The 16,722-nt window shown below is 38.9% G+C and overlaps 1 protein-coding gene and 1 pseudogene across 1 annotated transcript in view; one reads left to right on the forward strand and one right to left on the reverse strand.

The window, feature by feature from the left end:
- The window catches only part of LOC127685411 (sodium channel protein type 2 subunit alpha-like), an 80,760-nt gene extending 80,202 nt beyond the window's left edge, over positions 1–558 (forward strand). Inside the window, 1 exon segment of the mRNA XM_052182598.1 lies at positions 1–558. Coding sequence (XP_052038558.1) covers positions 1–187 — 187 coding nt within the window. The 3' untranslated portion in view covers positions 188–558.
- A 6,957-nt stretch (positions 559–7,515) lies between these two features.
- Positions 7,516–8,030, reverse strand: LOC127684762 (60S ribosomal protein L29-like; annotated as a pseudogene).
- Positions 8,031–16,722: the final 8,692 nt, after the last annotated feature.

Below are 16,722 nucleotides of genomic sequence, written 5' to 3' on the forward strand. Positions count from 1 at the left end.
CATCAAAGAAGACATCATCACGGATAAACTGAATGAGAATTCAACTCCAGAGAAGACTGATGTGACACCTTCCACCACTTCTCCACCTTCCTACGATAGCGTGACTAAACCGGAAAAGGAAAAATTTGAAAAGGACAAATCGGAAAAAGAGGACAAGGGGAAAGATATCAGGGAAAGTAAAAAGTAAAAAGTTTAAAAAAATTAATGAAAATTTAAAATAAAAAAAAAGAATATTCCATTTTGTGATCAACTGTTTACAGCCTGTGTTGGTGATGTATCTGTGACTCCCTCAGGAGGTCTATGCCAAACTGACTGTTTCTATAAGTGTATACTTAAGGTCAGTGCCTATAACAAGACAGGACCTGGGGTCAGCAAAGTGGGACTCACCAAACCAGACAAAGCGCACCGCACCGACAGGAGGCTTCTGTTTTTACAACCAGCTGACACTGCTGAAGAGCGGAGAGCAATGGCTACTCAGACTAGAGCAACTTGGAAATGGGGAGGAAAGTTAAATTCTTATGTAAATTTAACACGTGACACTTGATAGCATTAACTGTCACCACCGTTTGTGTTTTAACTGCCACACCTGCCATATTTTTACAAAATGTGTGCTGTGACTTTATCACTTTTTTTTTTTAATTCACGGGTTGTTTACTCATATATGTGACTATTTTTGTAACCGGGTTTATGTTTGGGGAAAGGGATTAAGGAGGGGATTCTACATTTCTCTGTGTATAACGAGATCTATTTTCAATGAAGGCATGCTGCAGTTCTCATTCACATGTGACAATATCCCATCACACACGGAAAGAGTTTACTTCTCATTTCAGGATGTTTTTAGATTTTTTGAGGTGCTTAAATAGCTATTCGTATTTTTAAGGTGTTTCATCCAGAAGAATTTTAATGTGCCTGTAAATGTTCCATAGAGTCACAACCATCAAAGAGTTGTTTTATTTTTACATAGTTCATTATATGTACATGTATATATGTATATATGTATATGGCCGTGTATATACATATATATGTATACACACATGCATACATATGCACACACAGACCATCACATGCTCAGAGTCCTGGCAGCATGACTATAACATTTTTTGATAAGTGTCCTTTGGTAAAATATATATATATATATATATATATATATATATATATATATATATCTCCTATCAGTCCTTTCTAAGACACCCAAACTACCAAAAACCATCCCCACGGCCCACTTTCTGAAACTGGTTCTGCTTTTTTTCCCTGCAGTATTGTTTAGCCATCTTCTGCTCTTGGTAAGGATGACATAGTATATGTCAATTAAAAAAAAAAGTCTGCTTTGTAAATAGTAATTTTACCCAGTGGTGCATGTTTGGGCCATCGAAAATGATTTAAGCACAGTATTTACTGCATCAAATATGTACCACAGTTAAGTCTAGTTTGCAAGCTTATTAACAGGCCCATGGTGTCATTGGCTCCCTTAGAGTTTGAAGCTGTCACTGCTGCATGTCTCCCTTTGCTGATGCTGCTGTTTCTTAACCCTTCTGCTGTTCAGAAGTCTAATAGGGAAGCCATATGTCAGAGGTGGAGTGAAGCAAATTGTTCCATCAGGAACTCAACTCTTCACGACACTGAGCAATGCACTGCAGTAAACAAGGAAGAGATCCCTGTTCTTTGTTCTCCCAACCCTTATTTGAACACTCCGGTGAGATGTCTGAAGGTGTTAACAAGTGGTAAGCTGCTTAGAGCTGTTGAAGGTATATGGTTAGAGTTTTCTAAGGAAATATACATATTGTAAAAACAAAATCAAAAACAAAAAACGGGGGGGGAGGTTCGTTTTATTTTATTTCAAAGCCTTTTGTACATAAAATGGGAAATTAAAAGTATCTTCAGGTTGATGTCACGGTCCTATCGTTAGTTTCTGTTCCCAGAGCTTTTTAATCAAGGCACTCTGCCAAGGAGGAGACAAGGCCTAAGAGGCAGTGAAGGGCTCTGCTGCCTGCCGTTGTTGGTACTGTGGACTTACGCACATTTTCACTTGAAACAAGTCTCATCCCAAGTCTAATGTCCGTTTGCTTTCAATAGTGATGCCTTATCATTGACACGATTGAAAAAGAGATTTCAAGGGGAGCAGATGGTGCTCTTGGCATCGCCTGAGCAGGAGGATGTCCTCACCTGGTGTTTCCCCTCCACTCATTCATCTTTCTTAATGTTCATTTACACAGATAGATATAGATGGATAGATAGAATCTTACTGACCCACATGGCACTAGAGCTGTATCAGATATGATTTGGGAATTTCGTTCTTCCTCTTCTCTTCTCTTCTCTTCTCTTCTCTTCTCTTCTCTTCTCTTCTCTTCTCTTCTCTTCTCTTCTCTTCTCTTCTCTTCTCTTCTCTTCTCTTCTCTTCTCTTCTCTTCTCTTCTCTTCTCTTCTCTTTCTCTTTCTTTCTTCTCTTCTCTTCTCTTCTCTTCTCTTCTCTTCTCTCTCCTCTCCTCTCCTCTCCTCTCCTCTCCTCTCCTCTCCTCTCCTCTCTCCTCTCCTCTCTCCTCTCCTCTCCTCTCCTCTCCTCTCCTCTCCGCTCCGCTCCTCTCCTCTCCTCTCCTCTCTCTCTCCTGTCTTCCCATCTTTCTTTCTCTGTTTTCCACAAAACCAGTTAGTGAAATGATCTTGCCAGTTACAGCAAAACATTCTATTTCACAAGAACAACCTTCAATATAGATTTCTTATACTAAAGCTGTTGACTTGTAGTATGTTGATGAATGCATGCGGGGAAAATGCTATTACTATACAGAGCTGCCAGTAAGCCACATTACAATCAAGCCAAAAGAATAAAGTTTTTTTTTTTTTGCTTTTTTTCTGTACTTATGGTTTTGTCTGTGTTTCTATCCTCAAGATGCCAGTTAGAGGTAAATTTCTATCATGTAAAAATGATCTATCTGAAAAATTTAAATGTAAAAAGTACACTAAGTATAATAATTCATCTTTAAATTTTTCATGGAATGGAAACTAAGAAGAATGTATTGGATATCTAGTTTTCATATTGGCCAAAAAACCCACAGCTATGGTACCAGGTAGAGTAGTGGAAAGTTAAAAAAAATTAATAAAAAAAATTGACTAACACTTAAAATTGTGTATCCTTTCTTGTCCCCTCGGCCTGTTGTATGGTTTTCACATTCACTTCAGTCCTTACATATTCATAATCCACTGTCCTATGTTCTTTTTTCATCCCTTTCTCAGACACCGGCAGTTTTTCCAAAGACTATTTTCATTGGTTCTTTTCCATCCACCAACATTTTGTTAGGCTCAGAACACATGGGTTGCTAATAATATTCTGCCACTTTGAAGATGACACCTGCTATCTGTAAATTCTTTCTTTTGTATCATTTTCTTAGCAAAATTTCCAAAAAGCTTAGAGATCAGTTCTTCATATTATAAAATACATTATCAAAATTCATGGGCTTGCTGTTCCCATTTAATTATGAACACTCTGAGAAGTACCTCTCAACTTTGATTGCATCTTAGAATTATGTGTGAAGCTTCTATAGAAATGTCAATGTTGGAGGAGGGTGTACCAATTGAGTTCCTAAATGCGGAGGTGAGACCTAGTCATCGGGCATCTGTAAGACTCTCCACTACTGATGAATCATAGTAAGGTTGGGAATTAATGTCCAATAGGAAATGGTCTACATGAGAAGCATCTGTCCCTTTCATTGTCCATTGTTTTACTCAGTATGTAAAGAGAGAGTGCTGCTATGATTCTGAAGTGTTTATCTTCTAGTGTAAGGAATATGAGGAATTGGTACTGATCTACTTACACTCCTGTATTATTCTGCTGGGGGGAATAATTAGAATATTAGAGAACATCAAGTTACAAATATGTGTTCAACATGGGGTCCAGGCATCCATAATGTATCCTGGGTAATTGGAAGGTAAGAGGAGTTTAAGTAGCATTAGGAATTCTTAAAAATCCCCCAGGGAACTCTAACATGCCCTGTTGCGTGAGGGCCACTAATCAGGACTGATGAAGTTCACAATGATTAGCTGAGTTGTCATTAGCATTCAAAGATAGCCAGGAGAGCTGGGGAGATGGCTCAGTCGTTAAGATCACTTGCTGCTTTTCTGGGGGTGAGATATTTGGTTCTCAGCAAATAAACAAAAACACACGGTGGCTCATCAGGTCTGTATCTCCAGTTCTAGGGGCTCTAACACCTCCTTTTGGCCACTGCAAGCACAAGACGTGTCCATGTGCACAGAAATAAAGGCAGACAAAATAGTCATACTTTTTTTTAATGGCTAGGTAAGAATGATTTCAATATTCCACTACTCTTTTCCTTTTTTTAAAAAATGTATAATATAAAGTTTATTTAGCATAGTGTTTAGAAAAATAAGTTGACATCATTTCAGAAAAGAAATAAAACACTGAACTTATCCAGTCATAACCCCCATTACAGTACAATATACATACTTTACATCTCTTTGGTTGGATAATTAAGCACAGAAATGTTCTGGGACATGCTGTGTGCTATATTACCTAGCAGTGCAGTAGAAGCTCTCTTCCCCACTCCATGCCATACATTCTGTGTAGAGTTTCTCTTCATGTAAGGCACAGTAAAACCACATTGAGCTGATTGCCTCTGAGCATACACTACATGCAACAAACTGAAACCCTGAAATCCGAAAACATGACGTGCAACATAATTTGGATTGTATATGGTGGTAATATCTAATTAAATTGAAATGTCTAGATTAGACACAAAATAACCATTAGGTCTTATCATCCATTCCTGAAGCTCGGAATGTAATTAGTTGTTTTCCTGAGCTCTGTGGAGTAAAGAACAATTAATAAACAGCAGAAAAGACAGATGTGAGGATAAGAAGAAGCAATGGGAGTGTGGGAAAAGAAATGTGAGAGACACCTTCCTAAAAGATCATGTGGAAATGGCTGCTGTAGGTACTAGTTAGCAGTGGTAGGGAAAGGTCAAAAAAGGAGTATAGGAAAGAAATCTATCCTGCTTGCCGATATTTAGCATATGTAAAGTCCATATATTTCTCCTATCACTTTCTGTGTAAAAGGTGAAGACACCAGGCAAACAAATATTAGCATGACCCCACAGATACACAAATAGTGTTTTTTTTCTTTTATCCCATTCATATGAAATAAACAAAAGCCAATGCATCTATGTCAGCTTCATAATCAGAGCTGAGAGACAGCAGACAAGAATGAGTCACCAGACTCTATCACTGCGGTTCTTGCTAACATTCCCAGCACTGAGAAGGAAAACAGAAACAAAAATCAAACAAACTAACAAGCAAACAAACAACTCATGTGAAGGTAGAGCTTCAGTTGGAGGCAAAGCTCCTGGAAAATCATGCTAGAGTCGGTCTGCTTACAGGAGGTGACAGAACACTGTGTATTGGTCAGCAGAATGCGCCCATGCCATCTGAGGCTGCTATGCTGCGCTCTTGTTGCCTGGTCTTGGCTAGTGCTTTCATGGGCACCTCATTTCCTCAGTTATAGATCTCACTGCTTATTTGTTTTGTTTAGGCATATATTTCTTTTTTCCACTCATTTGATGTTTCCAGATGTAAGAACAAAATCCCAAGACTCTCACTCCCATTAGAATGAGACCTTCTCCAAAGAGCAGGGCAAGCGCCTCAGTGTAGAGACAGCCCTTCCTCTCTTTCTCTGTTGCTGCTCCCAACATGTGGTGATTGACAGAAAAGTGGTCGGTACACTCTTGCTTGGAAAGTTTCATTCCTTTACAGAAGGAATACTGTGGGGGACAATAGGCAGCTTCACCTTGTTTACAGGTTATGGGGTAACTGCTATAATTATCCCATAAACAGGCACAATGACAGGATAAACACTGAGAAATTGGTATGAGATGCTACTTCCTCAAATATTTAGTAGAGAGTAAATTCAATTATTTATTCTCTCTCTCTCTCTCTCTCTCTCTCTCTCTCTCTCTCTCTCTCTCTCTCTCTCTCTCTCTCTGAGAAATAAGTCTTCATAGGGATGGATTTTTCTCCAATTTCTCTAGACGGTTCCAGAAGAATGAATGAACAATTCCTTAAACTGTAAAATTTTAAAGTGAAAGTCTATTTTATTCTTTATTTTTAATTGGATATTTTCTTTATTTATATTTCAAATGTTATCCCCTTTCCCAGTTTCCTTCCCCAGAAATCCCCTATCCCATTACCACTTCCCCTGCTTCTATGTGGGTGTTCCTCCACCCAACCACCTGCTCCAGCCTCCCTGCCTTCACATTCCCCTACACTGAGGCATCGAGCCTTCACCAGACCAAGGACCCATTGATGTCGGACAAGACCATCCTCTGCTACATATGTGGCTGGAGCCATGTGTACTCTTTGGTTGGTGGTTAAGTCCCTGGGATCTCCTGGGGTGGGGTCTGTCTGGTTGATATTGTTGTTCTTCCTATGGAGTTGCAAACCCCCTCAACAACTCCTTAAGTCCTTTCTCTAACTCCTCCATTGGGGACCCCATGCTCAGTCCAATGGTTGGCTTCAAGCATCCACCTCTATATTTGTAAGGCTCTGATAGGGTCCCTCAGGAGACAGCTATATCAGGCTCCTTTCAGCAAGCATTTCTTGGCATCCACAATATTGTCTAGATTTGGTGACTATATGGGATGGATCTATAGGTGGGACAGTCTCTGGGTGGCCTTTCCTTCAGGCTCTGCTTCACACTTTGTCTCCATATTTGCTCCTGTGAGTATTTTGCTCCTTTTCTCAGAGGTACCAAAGCACCCCCACTTCAGTCCTCCTTCTTCTTGAGCTTTCTATGCTCTGTGAATTGTAACTTGTTTATTTTGAGCTTTGGGGCTAATATATCCGCTTATCAGTGAGTGGATACCACATGTGTTCTTTTGTGATTGGGTTACCTCACTCAGGATATTTTCTAGTTCCATCCATTTGTCTAAGAATTTCATGAAGTCATTATTTTTAATAGCTGAATAGTACTCCATTGAATAAATGTATCACATTTTCTGTATCCATTCCTCTGTTGAGGGACATCTGGGTTATTTCCAGCTTCTGGCTATTATAAATAAGGCTGCTATGAAAAGAGTAGAGCATGTGTTCTTATTGCATGTTGGAATATCTTCTGGATATTGCCCAGGAGTACTATATCTGGGTCCTCAGGTAATACTATGTCCAATTTTCTGAGGAGCTGCCAAACTGATTTCCAGAGTGGTTGTACCAGCTTACAATCTCACCAGCAATGGAGGAATGTTCCTCTTTCGCCACATCCTCGCCAGCATCTGCTGTCACCTGAGTTTTTAATCTTAGCCATTCAGATTGGTGTGAGGTGGAATCTCAGGGTTGTTTTGATTTGGATTTCCCTGATTACTAAGGATGTTGAACATTAGGTGCTTCTTGACCATTCAATATTCCTCAGATGAAAATTCTTTCTTTAGCTCTGTACCTCATTTTTTCTAGCTTTAAGTTTATTTGTAAAAACATCACAGGACACTGGTCATTTGCAAATAGTGTGTAGTTTGTGTGTCACAGCAGTCCATCCATCTTCACACTGGCAGGAACCTTTTCTATGGGTCTGTCAAGATGCCAAGGGGCCTAGGCATCTTTGGGAGCCTGAGCTGGAGCTGAAGCCTGGGCCTTAGCTGGAGCTTTGGCTTCTGCCTTGGTTTGAACCTTGGACTTTGGTTGGCAGAGCCTATGCCCCTTGGCCGTGTAGCTTCGGATCTGTTTCTCAAGCTTGGGGTGAGTGATGAAAATCAGATGACTGAATTTGCTGCTGGGGCCCTTTAGCATGTTGGGCTTCATGGCCTGAGGCTTCACAAGGGCCTTAATGGCCTCTTTGAGTGTACTCACTGCCTTTGCATTATTGGCTTGCATCTTCTTCAGGCATTTCTTCTGCTTCTTGGCAAAGCGCATGCTCCTCAGGAACTTGGGTCAACCCCCTTAAGAGATTCGTATCTTTGTGACTGGGATTTCTTGATACCATTTCTGTGCCATTTGTAGAACTGGTTGTATGTGGTGTGGTTCTTGGACTTGGCCATGTTTGCACAGAGCACACAGAAGGGAAAGAACTCTGCACCTCATATTTAAGAGGGTTATTTCATTCTCTGGAATCTAACTTCTTGAGTTCTTCGTATATACAAAGAACTCAAGAGAGCCTATAGCTCTCTGTAGGATGTAGGATTGGTAAAGATCTTTTCCCAATATGTTGGTTTCTGTTTTGTCCTATTGATAGTGTCCTTTGCCTTACAAGCTGTATTACAGAATAGTGATTTTAAAAATAACTGTATGGTATTGGTACAGGGACAGGCAGGTAGATCAATGGAATATAATTGAAAACCCAGAAATGAACCCACACACCTATGATCACTTGATCCTTGACAAGGGAGATAAAACTATCCAGTGGAGAAAAGACAACATTTTCAACAAGTGGTGCTGCTTTAAGTAGAGGTCAGTATGTAGAAGAATGCAAATTAATCTATTCTTATCTCCTGCACAAAGCTCAAGTCCAAGTGGATCAAGGACCTCCACATAAAACCAGGTATACTGAAACTAATAGAGGAGAAAGTGAGGAATAGTCTCAAACAAATGGGCACTGGGGAAATTTTCCTGAACAGAATACCAATGGTTTATGCTCTAAAATCAAGAATTAACAAATGGGACCTCATAAAATTGGAGAGTCTAATTTTTAAATTCAACAAGTTATTGCTAGTTGAGGAGACTAACTATAATTGGCTTGTTAAGTAGCATGATGAAATATATATGTGTGTGTATGCATGTCCACATATATATATACATACATACATATATACATATATGCATACATACATACTATATACATACATAATGTGTTTGTGTCTGTGTGTCTGTGTGAATATGTGAATGTGTGTGTGTAGGTGCTAATGAAGGCCAGAATAGTATGTTGAATGCCCTGGAAATGGAGATGTGGCAGTTGTAAGCCACCTCTTAGGAATGCTTGAAAACAAACCGAGGTCTTTTTAAAAGGAAGAGTGGCTGTTAGCCACTGAACCATCTCTCTAGCTACTTAAAGAAAATCTAAGTTGGAGTGAAACTACTTAGTCCTGAAGTCCCATTCTACAAAATGTATAAGCTACCATTCTAAGAGAAGGTTGTTGGCATTCATATCCTACAGATTATATGACAGGCCTCATGGATCAAGCTCATGTATTAATGTTTCTAAGAACACCAGGGAAATCCCAGCCAAGAACTCGTGAGGACAGTGCTTCAGGGAAAGCAGCCTCATATGTCAGACATCTAGTTTCCTCTGAGAAGCAGTGGCCCTCACTTCAAAATAAGAGTAGCGAAAGCAGAGCAGTTTAATTTATGACCTTACACAGTTAGACCTTAGCCTTGGGAAGGGGGAAGGTAGGTACTGTCCTGTTGATTTTATACAAGAGTGGTTGTTACATTCTTAATAATTGTTCCTAATAGCATTTCTCTAACTACTGAATTCCTCATTGGCTGAGTTCTTCAGGGAGGTTTCCAGTATCTGGAAATGTCCCCTCCCTCAACCTCTCACCCTATTGACTCATGATGCTGAGCTTTATCTATTGTATATATAGTTCTTCTGAAACACCAATACATTGGTTCCAGTACCTGTAACTTTTCACCTCTAGGAAGAACTGAAAGAGCCTACACAAGCAGGAATCAAATGCCTGCATGGAAAGACAGGACCTAGTACCTCCTGGTTATTTGTTGTAAATGTAAATGTTGGTTATATTTCCTCAGATAAAGAAATGAGATGAGAGCTGTACCTAAGCTTCACAAATATATGGCTTAGGCTGAGCCCAGATCATTTCTGTCTAACTATCTCTAGTCCTAGAACTGGAAGCTTCTAGTCACCATACAACATAATCTTCTGCAAGCCTAAACCTTGAAGGCTTCAGCTTCCAGCCTTCTTTTGCTAACCTAGACCTAGAATGTTTTAGCCTCTGAAACTTATTGCTGAATAAACTCACCCTTTCTAATGCTTTCTGAACTCTGGCTGGCTGATTCAACTCAACTGCTCTGGCACAAACTCTTCTCCAAACTGACTAGTTCAAAATGGCTTTTCTCAGCTTCTGATTGAATTGCTTTGCTTGGCCTCAATTTATCTTTGGCAATCTGTTCTAATCTTCTGGCTCCTTTTCATTCTCTGGCTCATTCTGTCTTCACCTGCAACCTGTCTCTAAAAACCTGTCCCGGTAAAACTGCTTCCCCAACCCCTATACTGCTCCCCTAATCACCTCTCTTTCCTGTGCTGTTCTTGTGAGTATTGGTAGTAATCTCACTTACCCTGTCAAATCTTTCTCTGATTCATCACTTTGCCTGCCCCTCAATTAGACATTACTTTCAAACATGACTTCTTTCTTCTACAAAGTAAATTTAATTTTATCATTAGGAATTAAAGGTACATACTAAGGACATGACTGCATTCTAGATGATTAATATTGTAATCCAAAGCATGTCTGCATTCCAGCCAGATCACATAACCAAGGTCTTTGCATGCTACCCCTTGCCAGAGGAGCCATGTTGCTGAATTAAAATTCCTCTACAATATGTGATTCTCTAATGAACTCTAAATGAACCTCATACTAATAATGAAAAGGAATGTTTTATTTCTTATATCCTATGAAGTATATAAACACATAACTCAGAGGCATTTCAGAAATTACTGTGGAAAAAAGATCTAAAGCCATTGATAACTAATAAAAAGTGGTAATTTGGAGTCTTTTAAATGCTTCTTTTTCAGACCAATGAGAGGGATTAGCAGGATATATACAGTGTGTGCCAGCAAGCCTTAAGGATTTGATTTTAATCTCCAATCTATACGCATGCTATAGCATGTGCACATGTTCACATGTGTATATTTATACACATGTACACTTGTGTGCACAATAAATAAATGTGGTTCAAAATATTTCCTTTTTAAGATTTATTTATTTATTTTTATATATGTAAGTACACTGCCACTGTCTTCAGACACACATAGGACATTGAATCCCATTACAGATGGTTATGAGCCACCATGTGGTTGCTGGGATTAAACTCAGGACCTCTGAAAGAGTAGCCAGTGCTCTAAACTACTGAGTCATCTCTCAAGCCATCAAAATATTTCTTAAACAATCCATATATACACAGAATCCATAACCTCTTATGGTGGTTTGAATAAAATCTCCCCCATAAGCTAATATGTTTGAATACTTGGTTCCCAGTTGATGGAACTGTCTGGAAAGGATTTGTTGGCATGGCCTTGTAGGGAGAAGTATGTTGCTAGGGAGAAGAGAACTTTGAGAGTTCAAAAGTCCACACAAGACCCCCTTGTCTCTCAGTCCTCTGCTTGGTACCTGTAGATCAGGATGTAAAGGTCTCAGTTACTGCTTCAGTGCTATGCCCGTCTGTTGTCTGCCATGATAATCATGGCAGGATTATCCCTCTGAATCTGTAAGCAAGCCCCCAAGTAAACACTTCACTTTATTAGAGTTGCTAAAATGCCTGTGTATAAAAAAAGAAATAAAAGTTCTAAATGTTTGATTATGCCGCAAAGTGTGGAATGAAACATCAATTAACTTTATCCACTTAAATCATTGCTGTGACAGCCTTCACTTACAGACTAGTGTATATTTGATTTGCCTTGCATGGCACAGGTTCTCCTTTTCAAAGCTGCACTATTTTTCTATAAGGGTGAGGGATTCATTTTAGCAAAAAAAAAAAATATATATATATATATATATATATATATGTTTTGAAAAGTTAACAGGGATAATAATTTGGAATATAAACAAAGAATATAGAAAATATAAATAAATAAATAAATAAATAGAAAAAGAAAAGTTAACAATGTATGAAGCAAATGTTTATTACACCATTTCCTCTTTATACTTGCAGGTTCAACTGTTAAAAACCTAATGTTATCTACTTAAAACACAATACCTCAGTCTCCTCCATCCAGCATCTTGCATAAAGGCTTTTCCCACTCCTTCATATCTGACCTCTTTGGGGTGTTGGATTCCATAGCTGCCAGCAGCTATTATGACTGGGTTACTGGAACAGAAGCTGAGGGATGGATAGGGAAGGGGCAAAAAGAAAAATGGCCAAGACAATATTCACTGATCAAAGCCGGAAACTTTAATGGTGCCAGACCTTTTAACAGTTTGGGCAAACCCTTCCCCCCAGACTCCGGGCTGAGTTCCAGTGGAAGTTGTCTAGCTTCTCTTGGAGGTCCTCGTCTGGACTGCTCCGTCAGTTGGGTGGGTCACCTGCTTAATTCAGGAATTCCTAGACCTGGAGGAACAACGAACTTAACCTTCACTGAGCTTCTCCACCCTAGGATAAAAATTCCTGCTTTAACCTACTTCCCTATTATGTCCTAAAGGCAGATTCCTGCCGAAGCCAGGGATTATCCTTGACCAAAGTCAAACTCCGACCAAGTGCATGACTGCTCCAATATGGCTCTGTACATTGGGGAATACAGAGATTCTCACGTATTTTTCATAGGATGCCTGATTTTTAAAAAAGCATAATTTTTATTCTACTTTATCATATTCAAGGTTAAAAAAGCCAATTTCAATACAAGTATATAATGTACTTTAAACTTACTCACCTCATGTCTGTTCCCCATTGCTCTTCTTCTGCCCCTCACACCTTAGTATCTTTGGTCCTTAGACAATTTCAGGTCTACTTTCATATCACCTGTACATATATGATTTTAGATATCTGTATAAAACCTAGAGCCCACAAATAGACCACCTGTGGTATTTCTCTTCCTAGGACCAACTTAACTTAATATTGTTGATTCCACTTACAGCCATTTTCCTGAAATCATTGTGACTATTCTCTTTTCCATTGTGTATATACGCCATACCTTTTTCTATGCATTTCTCTGTTGCCAGACTCTTAGCTTTGTTGTATAACTTAGCTAATGTGAACAACACTGCATTAAACATGGACATGCAAGCATTTCTGCAGCATGTTGACTTGGAGTCCATCTAGGAATGATATATCTTGGCCACGTTGTGTCAGTTATGAGGAATCTTTAAACTGACTTCCATACTGTGTGGACAGTATGCATTTCATCTGCAGTGTATAACAGTTCCCTCTGTCCAGAACCTCACCAGTGACTGCCATTCTGATTAGGGCAAAATGGAATCTTAATGTGTATTCTCCTGATGACTAGTGAGGTTAAACATGTTTTTCATATTTGTATTGGTCATTTGTAGTCCACCTTTTGAGAACTGGCCCCCTTATTTCAATAGCCCTTTTGCTGATTGGGTTGTTTGGTTTCTTGTTATTTCTTTTTTTTGAGTTCTTTGTATTATCTGGATATTAATATTCTGTCAGATGTGTAAGTAGCAAAGATTTTCTCCCATTCTGCAGGCTGCCTCTTCACTTCCCCAGCTCCTTGACTTTATGATATTGTGAAATCCCATTAGTCCATCGCTGCCATTATTGTGTGAAAAACAGAGTCCAGAAAGTCTTTACCAGTGCTGAGAACTTAAGTGTTTTTTCCTCTACTCAGGTTAAGACTTACACCAAGTTTGATCCATTTGGAGTTAATTCTTGTACACAGAGAGAGATGAGAATCAGCCCTCACTCATGTACTCACATATTTGTTTGTTTGTTTGTTTGTTTGTTTGGTTGGTTGGTTGGTTGGCTGGCTGGCTGGCTGGTTGGTTGGTTGGTTGGTTGGTTGGTTGGTTGGTTGGCTGGTTGGTTGGCTGGTTGATTGGTTGGTTGGTTGGTTGGCTGGCTGGCTGGGTATCTATCTAGAGATGATTTCACCTGTAGCCCAGGCTGAGCTGGGTCTCTTGATTCTTCTGCTTCAACCTCAAGTGTTCAGATTACAGGAATGAAGCTCAGCCCCTTGTGTTTATCCTAAAGATTTCTGTATACACAGATTTGAGAATAGTACATATATTTTAAAACAATCTAACTACATTTTAAAAAGTATTTCATCAAATAGTTTTAATTGATGTTCAATCTTAAGTATTACCCTTATTGAATTTAGGATTTGTTTTGTTTCTATGATCTTACTTATAATTTCTGATTTTTAAAACAAATAAACACCAAACAAACAAACAAACAAAAAACTTTCTTGACCTCTTTTGCATTGCATTTTTCTTATTTTGCTTTGCCACATTATCTCCTAGTGGGAAGTTTTTCCTGATCTCACCACCTTCCAGTTTTATTTGTTTTCCTTTTCTCCATTCTATGTGATTATTCTTAGACTTGCTTGATGTGAAGTGTGACCACCACTTGTACTCTCACAGTTACCAATAAAGTGCTTTCTTATACTAAGAATATATTACTGCCAGTCTCTTTCTTTCTCTGTGTGTATATGTTTGTGTGGGTACACATCTGAGTACAAGCACCTGTCAACCTGGGGACCAGATATCAATTTTGAATGTCAATTTTGAAGAATTTTCCATCTTTGTTTTGGTTTGTTTGCTTGCTCCTTTGTTTTGAGGCAACGTTTCTCATTGGCTTAGAAGAATCAGTTAAGCTAGGCAGTGAGCCACAGGAATTCCCTTCTCCCTGTCTCCAGTGCTGGGGTTATACACAATGGCTAACACACCTGGCTTTTTTTTTTTAAAACAAAGATGCTGGGATTAAACTCAAACTTTTAGTCTTGCATGGCAAGTGTCTTGCTGACTGATGGACGTGTCTCTCTAGCCCCCACAGGCTTTGTTCTTATGTGCAAGTTCATCTACTATTGCAGCTTTAGCTTGTCTGAGTCCTAGCAACTGAGTGGTGTTTTGTTGCAGCTTTCTGCAGGTGGTACTCGACACGTGCATTTTGAGTAGTTCCTCTCCTCCAATTTACATTTTCTGAGGATGCCTTCATAGACATTGCATGGAAATTCTATCAGTAAGACCTAAGGAATAGCAAACTTTACTGAAACTGGCCTTAATTATGCTACACTTAAAGCATTAGTTTAAATGAAAATTAACTTTTTTATTTGAATTTTTGAGTCAAATCATATTTTAATACATCAGACTTTGAATTTATTCTAGCATAATTTAAGGTCTACAGATCTATTCGGATGTTTAATGGGAAACGTGTCAGAAAAATTATCAGTTTTATCACTTACCATTTCCTATCCTGTAATTTTTTTTTCCAAGCTGGAACTCCTGGGTGCTACACGTTGAATTTTTCTAACTCTTTCTGTCATGTCTTAATGTCCTTTCCTTAATTTTCAGTACTGTGGCTGAGCATTTAGCAAATACTGATTCCTGAGATAGTTTTCACGTGAATGGGTTTATTCCCCTCTTGAACACTAGTAGCAAGTGTAACTGATAATAAGAATATTGTTATAGTAAGGTAATGTTGAATTTGACCTTTATGGACATTTTAAACTAGACATGTCAAATTCTTTAACAGACATTGGCTTAAGAATTTTTCCTTAGAGTTTTAATGAGTTATAATCTTGTAAGAGCTTGTTCATCTAAGTAAATGAATTTGTTTATTCACTTCTGATTTAAAAAAAAAAAATCTGTTAGTCTTCCTCTTGATTAGTTTCTGTAAGGACTCTTTTATTTTACTATCATACAGACAACTCTCCTTAAACTAAAAGTTTATTCTCTGAGATTTTAGACCCTGAATTTAAGGGTCTGTGCTCTTTCTTTCCACGACAATTCATTTCCTATTTTTACTGCTCCAGATGGCCATTTAGTACAGGCCCAGAGAACAACTGAGGATGTTAGCTGTATTTTGTTTCAGATCTTAATGTGGGAGGGTATTAGTTATATACCCTTTGCCCTCTTCTTGTTGTTGTTGTTAGTAGATGATAATACACATCCGTTAGAGGATGTTTCAGTTCCAAATGTTCTCAGAGGTTTACATCCTGAATGAACACTGAGTTCTGTTACAATTTCTCTGAATCTCACTGACTCATTCTGTTTGTCTTCTGTGTGCCAACTGTGATACCATTGGTTGATTCTAGAATATCAGTCTCGGTTACATTCCTGGAGCTGATTACCAGCGTCAAATTATTTCCGAATTTGGTCTTCCAATGTTTTGTTTCCTAGTCTTTCTTTAAAAATTATTTATTTTTTATTTTATGAGCATTGATGTTTTTGCCTGCATGCTTGTCTCTGTGAGGGTGTCAGATTACAGGGAACTGGAGTTACAGGCAGGTGCGAGTTGCCATGTGAGAACTGGGAATTGAACCCCAAACCTCTGGGAGGCTAAACAGTGCTCTTAACCACTGAGGGCTAATATCCACTATATACAAAGAAATCAAGAAGTTAGACCCCAGAAAACCAAATAACCCTATTAAAAATGGGGTACAGAGTTAAACAAAGAATTCTCACCTGAAGAACTTCTGATGGCAGAGAAACATCTTAAAAAATGCTCAACTTCATTAGACATTATGGAAATTCAAATCAAAACAACCCTGAAATTTCACCTTACACCAGTCAGAATGGCTAAGATTAAAAACTCAGGAGACAGCAGGTGTTGGCAAGGATGTGGAGAAAGAGGAACACTCCTCCACTGTTGGTGGGCTTGCAAATTGGTACAACCACTCTGGAAATCAGTCTGGCAGTTCCTCAGAAAACTGGGCATGTCACTTCCGAAAGATCCTGCTATACCACTCCTGGGCATATACCCAGAGGATTCCCCAGCATGTAATATGGATATATGCTCCACTACGTTCATAGCAGCCCTATTTATAATAGCCAGAAGCTGGAAAGAACCCAGGTATCCCTCAACAGAAGAATGGATGCAAAAAAT

Source organism: Apodemus sylvaticus, chromosome 5, assembly GCF_947179515.1.
Source record: "Apodemus sylvaticus chromosome 5, mApoSyl1.1, whole genome shotgun sequence".
In the NCBI taxonomy this organism is placed as follows: domain Eukaryota; kingdom Metazoa; phylum Chordata; class Mammalia; order Rodentia; family Muridae; genus Apodemus; species Apodemus sylvaticus.